This window comes from Chrysochloris asiatica, unplaced genomic scaffold (genome assembly GCF_000296735.1).
Source record: "Chrysochloris asiatica unplaced genomic scaffold, ChrAsi1.0 scaffold00100, whole genome shotgun sequence".
NCBI lineage: Eukaryota > Metazoa > Chordata > Mammalia > Afrosoricida > Chrysochloridae > Chrysochloris > Chrysochloris asiatica.
The window spans coordinates 392090-404874 of NW_006408618.1; the positions used below are offsets into that span (position 1 = coordinate 392090).

At 37.7% G+C, this 12785-nt stretch overlaps 1 protein-coding gene across 4 annotated transcripts in view; it reads left to right on the top strand.

Moving 5' to 3' along the window:
- Positions 1-12785, top strand: part of DNM3 (dynamin 3) — a 1007215-nt gene that overhangs the window by 158551 nt on the left and 835879 nt on the right. For all 4 annotated transcript variants that reach the window (XM_006867044.1, XM_006867045.1, XM_006867047.1 and 1 more), the window contains exon 2: positions 739-812. In XM_006867044.1, the coding sequence (XP_006867106.1) occupies positions 739-812 (74 nt within the window). The remainder of the gene's footprint in view (positions 1-738; positions 813-12785) is intronic.

A 12785-nucleotide genomic window follows, 5' to 3' on the forward strand; every position in this document is an offset into this window, starting at 1 on the left:
TCTGCCTCCATCTCAGGCATCACTGCTTCTCTGGGTAGGGTCCCGCTTTCTGCTCTTCTCCCTTGATGGTCCCTGGAACCATTGTTCCCAGATTGCAAAGTTAATCACTCCCCTCTTTGCTACAAAATGTCTACCTTTACATTTCCACCTCTCACAATCAGTCCTGATAACAATGGTGTTAATTTTTAATAAGCATAATATTTACTTCTCTTTGATGACACATTTTGTGTATAACCATTGTTGGGTGGGAAAATATCAAGATATTAAAAAATGCAATGTACCTTTATTTATGGTCAGTATTTGATGGTGTTAATCTTTGTCTTGAAGCAGGACAGATTATTTACTTTTTAAATCATCTAGCTGTTTAAGAATTAATTTAACTATTAAATATTTTGGTTAATTTTATTCTCATTCTCTTAAAAAATGAATTGATGAAGCAGAAACAATACAATCTTTGTTATTTCTAGCTAAATGATTTATTGATGTATTTGAATGAGATTATTATATCATGCATGAGGATTACTATTCAATATAAAGGCCCTCCTAAGCTCGCCCTATACAGGGCCGGCTATGAGTTAGACTCGACTAGACGGTACTAAACAACAACCATCATATACATGATGCATCATGAGTGATGCACTGATAGTTTAAGAATCATGAGAATTGCTGTGGAACTTGACATGAACTTATTTAGCATTTCTTAGTACCCTAAACTGCTCTTTCTTTTTGTTTTTATAGGGACTTTCTCCCTCGAGGGTCAGGCATTGTAACGCGACGGCCTCTTGTGCTACAGCTTGTTACTTCTAAAACAGGTAATGAGTGAAGAGGTTTTCTGCATGGTTGAGCACATCATGCCCTTGACATCATCTCCATTCCTGTGTGTTGAGTTATAGCAACAGAAAAATTTTTGTGATCACACTCTGCTTTGGGAAGGTGCTGCATTTCCATCCAAAATACTTTCATCTCCATTACTTTTCAAATTACTTTGATTTTGATCACATTAAGAGGAAAAATTCATGTGCATGTAGATTTTTATAGCACTTATTTTTATTAGAAAATAAATTTCATTTTAATTGACTTATATAATTTTACAGTACAGCCTAACTACTAATCATTCTTTGATAAACTTCCTTCCATTTGAGATATTAATAAAAATAAAATTAAAGATCTATCTTATATATGTACTGATACATATATGAGAGAGCTTCAGAATGTTTGTTGAAGGTGGAATTAAAAGACAATGGAATTTTTTCCATGAACTTTTTGAAGCCCCCATTTATATATATGTGTGTATTTGTGTCTATAGATGTCTGTGTCATAGCTCTGTACTTTACACGCTACCCTAAACACCATGATAACGTGATAGGCAAATACTGCATTGTTTTCATATTATTTCTTAGCAAAAAGTAATGTTAACCCTCCCCCCCATGCTATTTTGCCTGTCATTTGTATGTCTTCTTTTGTGAATTGTCGATTTCTATCTTCACTTACTTCCTTTTGGGGGTTTTATTACGTTTCCTATCAGTATTTTTCTAATTGTGTATATATTTTAATGATTTTTTAATTTTAAGGAATGTCTACTGAGTTTGACTAAAAGGAGTGGATTTGAATGCTGTTATTTGATGGAAAAAAAAGTGAATTACAAATATACAGTGTACCAGTCTCTGGTCTAGGCTCTGGGGATATAGTAGAGATGAGGGCATTGACCCTGTCCTTGTGCTGTTTTACATGCTGGTTCTACTATTATTATTATTTGTAAGAAGGAGAAAAAATATATAGTTTACTCATGGAAAAGAAATTCTAAGTAGTTTTATGTTTTAAAAAATTACTCTTTGGATTATAAAGACACATCAATTTCTCATACATCCAGTGAATAAAAAATTTCCTTGAATTTCCCTCCATCTATTATTAGGAAATATAGGAGTTTGACATGTTTTCAATATATATGTGTGACTGAGGAAAAAAAATACCTTCATTTTTTTCCTTATTCATGAATAGGAATTGTTGAGACTTTTCAGTATTTTCAAAGTACTACTTTTATTATCAGGTTGAGATATTTCTAAGGCAATGTTTTAAGGAGAAAAAAAATAGGTACAACTTCTACTCATGAATGTGAATTTTTTTTTTTTCTTAAATGTTTTATTGTGAATTATGTGATAGTTTACATGGGAGAACATTAGTTTTACATACATTCTGTCTTATATCGTCTCATTGCCATGGTTACAATCCCCTCTATGCAATCCTTCCCCCATATGAATGTGAATTTTAAGGTTTCAAATTTTACAATTGAGTCAATAAGTGAAAACACATACAATTTCTTCCATTCTTAAACTGGAATCCTGAACAGTTTTACTTCTTGTTTTGAATGGTTCTACCATTTCTAATGGATAAAGTTTTTATGTTTGTGAAATACATGTATTTAAGTTTAAAGAGAAGTATTTATCATAATTTTTTTTCCTTTTCAAACTTTCTGCCTACATTTACTTTACTAGGTTTTGTGTTCTTTTAAATTGTATATATGCTAAGATACCAAATAATTTTTACACTAAACATTCTCCCTTGTCTTATATTACATTCTGTTAACTACCGCTTCTGAATATCTCTTCCATTGTGCTGTGCTAATACCACAGTGTTTTACTTTGTTAAGTGTTGTGGAGTCAGTTCCGGCTCATAGCAACCTTGTATAGGCTTTCCGAGACTGTATCTTTGAGGGAGCAGGAAACCTCATCTTTCTCGTGTGGTGCGACCCGTGGGCTTAGAACCACTAACCTGTATTTTGTAGTCCAGTACCTTCTCCTACAGAGCTGCTACGCTCCTGTGTTTTACTTAAGTGACTTAAATCAATTGCTTCAGTGTCTGTCAGGGCTGTAGCCCTTAACCCATTACTTGTTTTTATTTGGGTGTTGTTATCTATTTTTGTAGCACAGTTTAGAATGATTTGAAGTGACAAAATGATTACTAGAAATATTTTAAACCTATAGATTTACTAGGGAAGAATTGCTTTCTTTAAACTATTCTTATATTCAACCCAGTGGTCATCCTTTCATTTGCTTTAATTTAGTAAAATTTTTGATAGTCTTCATATAGCTTCTGTACATTTCTAGTTTAGAAGGTTCATATGTATTTTTGGTTTTTCTTATGATTTGATATTTTCATGTGCTCCGATGGTACAATGGTTAAGCACTTGGCTGTTAAATGAAAGGTTGGCAATTTAAACTCATTAGCTGCTGTGTGGGAGAATGATGTGGCAGTCATTTCTACAGCCTGGGAAACCATATGGGCAGTTCTACTTTGTCCTATTGTTGTTGAGTACCTTCAAGTCGGTTTTGACACATAGTGATTCTCTTAAAGGGTTTCCAAGAAGCGGTTGGTGAGCTTGAACCACCGACCTTGTGGTTCAAATGAACCTTGCAGTCCAGAGCATTAACCCACAGTGCTACATCAGGACTCCACTGTGTCCTCTGGGGTCATTATAAGTTGGAATTAATTCAATGACCTATGATAACAACATTGATATTTTCATTTTAATTAACCACCATCCTACTCTACTTTTCACAGATTATAGTATCTTTAATTGATCCTCTTCAGTATTTTAGTTTGAGAGTCATTTCCTCTGCATATCTTATTGAACAAATACTTAACCACGAAAACCCTGGTGAGTTAGGTGTTGAGCTGCCAGTCACAAAATCAGTGGTTCAAACCCATAGCTACTCTATGGGAGAATGATGAGGCTGTCTGTTCCTGTAAATATTTACACTCTCAGAAACCCTGTCTTAGAGCTACTTATGAGCCATAATTGACTCAGTGGCCATGGGTTTGGTTTTGTTGGTAACATGAAAATATGGGGATGGTTGAGAAAAGAGACTTATTGAACAAAATATTAATAACCTCCTTTGCAATGGAGACCTTTTGGTGACTTTGGACAGGGGAAAAATATTCTTACCCACTGAACTCATTTAAGAAGGTACATCACAGGCCTTTCCTCACACACTCTATTCTTCAGTCATGTAATCTTACTCCTTCTAAATACTAACCATTCTTTCATCATTTCCCATTGATTATTGAGGATGTTTCGCCTCTCATTTCAGGTAATGTGGGCTAGAAACTCTTAGCCCAGGGAGAACATCCTTTACTTCAGGATCAGCTGTTTTCACCCTAAATAAACTGGTCATGGAAATCCATTGTGACCATAGTCTTGAGTTGATGGTGGCCTAATAGGATGGTAGGAAGAGACAGGTCAGGATTGTGTGTCAACTACTCTTGTAATTTTCAGATGCCTTTAGTATCTAATTAGAATTAGTTTCATATATTGTTGTTGTTGTTGTTAAGTGCCATTGAGTCGGGTCCGACCCATAGCGACCCTGTATAGGGTTTCCGAGGGTGTAAATCTTTACGGGAGTAGAAAGCCTCATCTTTCTCCCACGGAGCGGCTGGTAGTTTCGAACCGCTGACCTTAAGGTTCACAGCCCGATTCGTAACCACTACGCTACCAGAGCTCCTTTAGTTTCATATATATAAATATATAATTTATATATACACAAACACATTTCTCTTAATTGATTTATTCATTCAACAAACATTTATTGTGTGATTACTGTGTTCCAGGTAAGTATCTTCATCATCTTGGAGCTTATATTCTAGTTTAGGGGAAGGTTGAAACCAACAGTAAGCAAAACAAATACACAAAGGGACATAGAATGTTAGGTGATGATGTTGCTAAGTGTTGCCAAGTCACTTCCAACTCATATTGACCCTGTTACAGGATTTCTAAGGAGTGGCTGGTGGGTTTGAACTGCTGACTGTGTGGTTAACAGTCCAGTGGTTAAAATACAGCACCACACTAGGACTCCTAGGTGATAAGTTCTAAGAAAATTATGTTTTATTTTAAAAATTAAGGTTAAGGAGGATAAGCTTTGTCAAGGTGGGGTGGAAAGGATGTCAGGGAAGGTCTGTATGAAAAGATTCCGTTTTTGTAGTACATGTTTATGTAAAGGAGCATGAATATGATGAAATGTAAATTTTTGGGTTAATTCATAGATAATCACCTTATCGTCAACATATGTGCATTCAGGACTGTTGCTAAACCAAGCCTTAAGCCTATTCTCTGTAATTATTTTAGGACATTCAGTGTTTCTCATAGAAAAGCATTCTCGAAGGTGAGGAAAATCGTGGCCTCTGTTTTATTAAACAGGGTAAATGTTTTAAGTGATAAGGCCGTGGTAATTTGAGAGAAACATTTATGACAGTGTGTGACTTGGGAGAACTTGGGCTGGCCAAAGGAAGGGATGTGAAGTGTTGGATGCAGACTCCAGTGATCTGCAGCAGGAGCGTTGTCTTTGTAAAACAATGGGACCATTTCCAGGTGCCTTGTGGGCTTCCAGTACAGTGCTAAAACCTGCTTGTAATGGCTCCTGAGAGCCGATTGTGCACACCTTTTCCCATCTCTGTGTTCAGTCACATCACGTGGTACTTAAATGGTCACGGGAAAATCTTTACGCTGTGGATGTTGGCTAATGCTCAGTTGGGACCCTTTCCTTGCCTCCGTGCAGGGAGCCAGTTTTAAATTGGTTTCCCATCACAATTAAAAATCTTTTTATTATGGATGGAGTGAAGGTTTACAGAGCAGATCTGTAGTTTTACATTCAACAAATCCTACACTTGGTTTCATCTCAATGATTGCAGTCCTCTCACTATAACATCAGTTAGCCCACTTTCACAGGAAGCCAGTTGTTAAGCATTTACCAGCACATTACTGGTAAATGTTTACCATGATCAGATCTTACTCTTCACTGGCTAAATGAAATACCAGACTGAGAAAGCAGATGTATCTGAGTATAAACACGTAAATACTTGATGAACAACTGAATATATTCTTTTTTTTTTTTTTAATGTTTTGTTGTGAATTATGTGATAGTTTACATGGGAGAACATTAGCTTTACATGCATCCTTTTGTATATAATTTCATTGCCATGGTTACAATCCCCTCCATGCATCATCAACCAACCAAAGGGTATACACTACAAGCCTGCCCCCCAGTCATCAGCACACAGCCCTTCTCCCTCTCTGGGTCTAGAGTTCCCAGTTGCTCCATCTCTCCACGTCATCATCTCAGCTTCCATCTCTGGTGTCATTGCTTCTCTGGGTAGGGTCCTGCACTCCGTTCTCCTCCCGTGATGATGGTCCCAGGGACCCCTGTTCCTGGACTGCAAAGTCAACCACTCCCCTACTTTTGCTACAAAATGTCTATCTTTACATTTCCAACCCTCACAGTCAGTCCTGATAGCAATTATTCACTATTGTTCCACATGAATGCTATCCCCATCTCCTTTTATCAGCCCCACCCAGACAGATTGGATACTACTCAGTGGAGATTCTACCTTCCTCTGAGCCCTCTGGATCTACGCTCCCTCTTGAAAGCTTGTAAGCCAGTCACTTCTTGCCTTTGTAGCTGCTTCTCCCCCCCCCTCCATTTTGGGTAACCAATATCCCATTTGCCCATCCCTGTCTACCCTGTGTATTGAGGGGGTGGGAATGATCCTTGCTGTAAAGATTTGTTCCCTCTTTCGAGTTACTGTATCCATAGGTGTAGGTCAAGTCCATCAAATTGTATCAGATTGCTCTTTTTTCCTCTTCTTTTTTTTCTATTTGAGCTCTGATCATCCAGTCATTGAAGCCAGGTCGAGTGGGTATTATTATATATCTGCAAGTGTGGGTGTTCTTATGCATATGCCCTGCCTTCTTATCAGCTGGACGCTTCACTCTCCACTCAAGTCCTCTGTGGCTATGTCACAGATTCTGGGCCCAGGAATCCCCAGGTCTTGCCATACTGCTGGCCAACCAGGTCTCCACCCAGGTTCACAGGAGTCTGTTGAACGTTGTAGGGCTTAGCTTGCAACTTAATTGCTGTTTTCCCTCACTTCCCCTTATCAGTGACTAATGTGGTCACCAGTCAAAGCACATGTCTGCTCATGTATTCCCATTGAGTCTTAGTTGTGTAAGGGAGTTTGCCTTTAGGGGACCTGACCCCTTGCCTTGATGTCTGCTGGGTGAGCAACTTGCTTGTTCTTATAGTAGTCAGTCGGATTGCTGTTATTGTTTTGTATTTTTCCTGTCGGTCTTTCTTTCAAGAAGTATCTTCTGTTCTTCTAGCCACTCCAGGCTGGTATGCTTGTCCTTTCAAGTGGAAATTTCCCACCTCAGAGGATTCTGGATGCGGTTTAGTATTCCATCTATGGTTTTATGTAATGCAGAGGCTCCACAAGAAGCCTCCTTCACTGGGCATGTCATAGCCCCATTTTAGATATTCCATGAATACATTCTTAATATTAAAATATCACGGCTTTACAAAATGATCCACTTTTAATTTTATGTGCCTACTGAAGGAGGTTATTATTATTATTGATGTTACACTGAAATACTGTTCACATTAGAGGTTATCATTAGATGTGGCCCTGGTAGAATAAGCATTCAACAACAAGATTGGTTTGAACTGCAAGGTCAGAGGTTCAAACTCACCAGCCGTTCCTCAGAAACCCTTATACAGAGTTGCTATAAGTCTGAAACAACTCCTCGGCACTTAACAACAACATTAAGGACTTACCAAAAGGAGTACCAGTAGGTCACGTTTAAAGACAAATGGTTTTGTTTCTTGGAAAACTTTTCTGGTAAAACATTTTTTTTTTTTAATTGTGCTATATTGTCTGAATGTACTTTATTTCAATGACATTAGTGTAAAACAAGTTATTAAAATTCAGTTATTACAAAGTGGATAAATTAGGGGTAATTATTTAAATTACAGAAGTATTCTTTCTTTTGTGAAGGGTTTCCCTGCTGGCTTCTTCCCTTCATGCATAGTAGATATATTAATTCATCAAAATTTGATTTACCACTTTTTCAGCGCATTTGAATGCACAATGTAAAATGTATCCACATTTTGTAAATTATGTATGACTTGCAATTTTTTAAAACCCATTGCCATTGAGTTGAATCTAACTCAGAGGGTGGGTACCATGTGATACGGAGGAGCACTGCTCTGGGGGCAATTTCTTGACTATCTTTTGGAAGCAGATCTCTGGACCATGGTCCTACTGGGTTAGTTGCTCTCATGGCCCTGCTGTGTTAATTGTCAAACACAAGCCATTTGCACCCCCAGGGACTTTTGTAATTTATTAAAGAGAACTTTTTTGGTCAGGATTCTTGGATCATAGCTTGGAGTTTCTGTAAATAATCATTTTAATAAAGAAGATGCTTGGTACAGAAATGAGAACCTTGTTCCTGACACAGCAGGTAGCTGGCAGGGTGATGTGGAGACACAGAGTTCAGGCAGCAGAACTGAGTAGCAGCAGGAAGGCCGGTGAAGGCATTGAATCACTGTGTTACAAGTGAGGGACTGTGTCTAGTCCATCTTTAGGTCGTTCTTTGAGCACCGTCGTGAGAAGCGAGCCAAACATGAAGCAAATAGTGCTGGGCAGGAGGCTGTTCTTTGATGAGGTTACTTCCAACTACAATAGTTAGGGAATAATGAATTCTAGCGAAACATGTCTAAGTTGTCACAGATGAGTGTATTAAAGAAATTTGTAAATGAGTTAAATTAGATCCTCATTTATATGCAATAACCAGAACTGCTTTCTTGTTGCATAGACTGATAAATATTTATTGGAAACATCCAAATATTGTTTTGAATAACAAATTTGTACAATATTTTAAAAACTATATTGCATTTGTTTTACATTTACATAGCTCAATTTAATTAAAATTGATTTAATGTTTTAGAATATGGTCATTTGTTTTTGTGAAGGATTAAATGTTAGTTTTATTTTTATTATAGTAAGTTAACCTCATGGGTTAAAAAAATGTGGTTCTGGAAACATTCTTTCCAAACTACAGCTTTGACTTTGTTCTGCTCCACTGCTTTCCATATAAACTGTGGGTTATGGTTACGGACTTGTAGTTTTAAGTCCCTTGAATATGTTGTTGTTGTTAAGTGCAGTCTAGTTACTTCCAATCCACTAGCTGTGTAGGGTTTCTGAGGTGGGTTTGAATCACTGACCTTGCCTTTAGCAGTCCAGTGCATACCCTACAGCACCATACTAAGACTCATTTCAACGTGCATTAGATACCGTGGGGAACATCTTCACGATTCATATTCCTGGGCATTGCCCTCAGAAGTTTGGGTTAGGTAGGTCTAGGGTAGGGTCCAGAGATCTGTATTTTAAATGATTACTGCCAGGTGCATCTAAAGCACCTTTAAATCACAGTTTGAGAAACGCTCGTAACAGTTTAATTGAATTCCTTCACTGTGACTATTTTTTTCTAGATATTGTCTCTCCCTTCTAATAGAATTTCATTGTCAGGAAATGACTTTCTTTTTAATGTTTGGTCCCAGAGTCTTTATACCACTGTAAGCTCTGTACTTTGAACATAGCAGGCACTCATTCAATGTGGAGCTGCTTATTCTTCCTCCTGCCTTAGGCATCTAACTTGGCTGTCCCTGATATTTCACCTTCCAAGCTACAGAATCGAGAGTACAAACCATCTAAGTAAAAGCTCTGCAATAGTAAGAGCACACCTTTTTATCCCCTAAAGCTAGGTCCTCCTCCTTGATTTCTGATAAGCCCCGGCATTCTCTTTGAACCCCTGTAGTCATTCTGGTAATGTAACCAGCACATACAAATTATAAAATATTTTGTGGGGGAGTTGTGTAGTGGAAATGTTGAGTTTTACTAGAAGTTTGAAGGTCACAAGAAAAGGAGGGATTAAAGGGCTGCCTCTTCATGAGGACGTTTTAAGTTATTATTCGTTGAGTATTAGACACAACATTGAATCCTGGTGTGGTGCTATAGGATCCGCATTGGATGGCTAGCCACAAATTGATGGTTCAGACCCAAGAGCTACTCCTTGGAAATTCTATACAGGGTTGCTATGAGACAGAATCAACTCAATGGCACTTAACATTGGAAAAACGTAATAAATAAACTTCTAAGGTCCTGAGTGGACTGACATTCTTGTTAAATGGACAGCAATATAAGGCTATGTATATGTATTAAAAGGAGCTCTGGTAGCGTAGTGTTTACGAATCGGGCTGCGAACATCAAGGCCAGAAGTTTGAAACTACCAGCCGCGCCGCGTAAAGATTTACAGCCTCGGAAACCCCGTACAGGGTTGCTATGGGTCGGAACCGACTCGGCGGCACTTAACAACAACAATATGTATTAAAGTAGGACTTTGCCCGCCAATTCTCCAATTTGTAGCCCATTTCATTAAGAAGTCTAAATGGTTCTTTCTTCAGGAATCTTATAATTCTTGTGTTTGAAAGTAGATGTAGGGAGTACTTTGTGTTATCTGATTTCAAAGTATTTTCTAGGCCAGTGCTCTGTAAATATTTGTATAATTAAAGAAATTCAATTTGCTATTGGGATTCCACTGTGAATTACTAGTTAGATTCATTACTTTTGTTTCTTTCCTGACAACACTCTGAAACTGTTTTTTACCTATTTCCTTGTGTTACCTATTTTTATTGGCTTAAGCACTGGCTACCCATTTATTAATAGACTTTAGAATTTCAAGTAGTTCAATTATGTACATTCCACTATAAAACCGAGAGTGATTTTCACTTAACTCCCAAAATTTTTAGAAAAGTCACAGTAATTATAAGTAAACCTGGCCAAATTTTATTTTGTAACAGTTAAAATGACCACTTTCTAGAAGCATATACATTTCTACTTAGGAGGGAATGACCAAATTCCAAATTAAAGGCATTTCTCAAAGAAAATGAAGAAACAATGTATTCATATAATGATTCATAGTAACCATTGGGAGGTTAAGGTAACTTTTGAGTTATTGTTTTTTATGTCTTTTTAGCTTTCTATATATTTTTTTAATTTTAGAAACTATTTTGTTGTTTTAAAAAAAATTATTGTTATTTGAGTAAAAGTTTACACAGCAAATTGGTTTCCCATTTAATAGTTCATGTATATTTTGTTTTTCATGACATCAATTTTAGTATCCACTGTTTATCTGTGTTCTTGTTTTTTTTTTATTGAGGCTTGTATTTTTGTCTTGATTTCAAACCAAAAATTGTAGTTCTGACCTTAGACTCTCCTTGTTACTTGCTTTTGCTTGTTTTACTAGCTCTTGTTTGCCAAAAGCTCATCCCAACTTCAGTCTTCTAAGGAATAATACCTGGATTATTGTTGTTAAGGAGCACTGGTGGCGTAGAGGTTACAAGTCTGGCTGCTAACTTCAGGGTCTGCAGTTTGAAACCACCAGCTGTTCTGTGGGACAAAGATGAGGCTTTCCACTCCCATAAAGATTTACAGCCATGGAAACCTTATACAGGGTCGATGTGAGTTGGGATGGACTCCCCGGCATATAACCACCACCACCGATGTTAAGTGCCGTTGAGTTGGTTCCGACTCATAGCAACCCTGTATAGGGTTTCTGAGGAGTAGTTGGTGAGTTCGAACCACTGACTTTGTGGTTCAAACCTACCTTGGGGTTCAAACCAAACTTGTGGTCTAGTGCTTATCCTACAGTGCCAAGCCAGGGAAAGACAAATTCATTCATTGAGCCCATTTTATTGCTGTATACATCTACACATCTACTAAAAATAGATGCCTTTAGATATTTTGACTAAAGTTAAATATTAGGTGATTTCAAGATTAAGAACTTCACAGTGAGTTGTTTAAAGGTACAAACATAGTACATAAAGATGTTCAGATCTATAATTTTAAGTTAAAATTACATTAAGTACCTTTAAAATAAATACCTTTAAGTAAACCAAGGAAGGGATTATTGGATAGCTGAGGAAACAAGTGATTCATAATTCATATAAGTCATGGACTGCATTTGGACTGAGATATCACTTATCTTTTTTATGCCTGTAAAAAAAAAAAAAAGACATGGGTATAGCATTGTACTTCCTTTGACTACACAAGAGAGAAGGAGACTCACACTCCACATCAGCCCAAGTCTGATACCTATGAGGCAGGAATCAGACATGCCTCCACCTTCATCACCAATTCTGATACCCACTATTCCTTCCATAGCACTCTCCTTCCTGCTGGGTATGATAATTCATTGTAAATATATAGATAAATATATTAAAAAGGGCTCATGGAACTCACAGACAATACTCGTGATTATGGAGTTTATTAAGGAAGCTAACAGGTTATAGTTCAGGATCAGAAATACTTAGGATACAGGTCTTTCATCAGGACAACCTCTTCCTAGCTATGCCTGCAGGCACATCTCTCTTTGATTCTCAGCCCCTCTGCTTTTGCTCCTTAAGGGTTGCTGATAAATGCCCAAAGAGCGCTCTACTCCTCTGTGAGCCTCAACCTGAAGGTGCTCGCATCTAGCTCCATGGGTTGGCAAACCTAGCTCTCCAGATAAAGTTCCTAAGGGCACTCTGCTCCACAATCGAACCTCCTGCCCGAAGGCACTCATCTTTAGTGGCTCTATGGACTGGGAAGTCCACTGCTGTGTGTCAAGCTCTGGGAGCTGCTCCTTTGCTGCCACCACTTGTCTTGTATAACAGCTTTCTGTCTCTGGATCGAGGAAATTCAGTGTGCAGAGATATGGGGGTCCAAAGGATGTGCTCCACTCCTGACTTGTTTTTCTTGCTAGTAGCAAGATCCCATCCTTTCCTGATTCTGACATGGCTCATTTTATATTCAGTAGGATGGCAAAATTGACCCATCCCCAAGTTACGATAATACGTTTTTAAAATCACAATCTTGTTAACAATTACTCACAACTGAAACATATAATTCTATCAGCATCA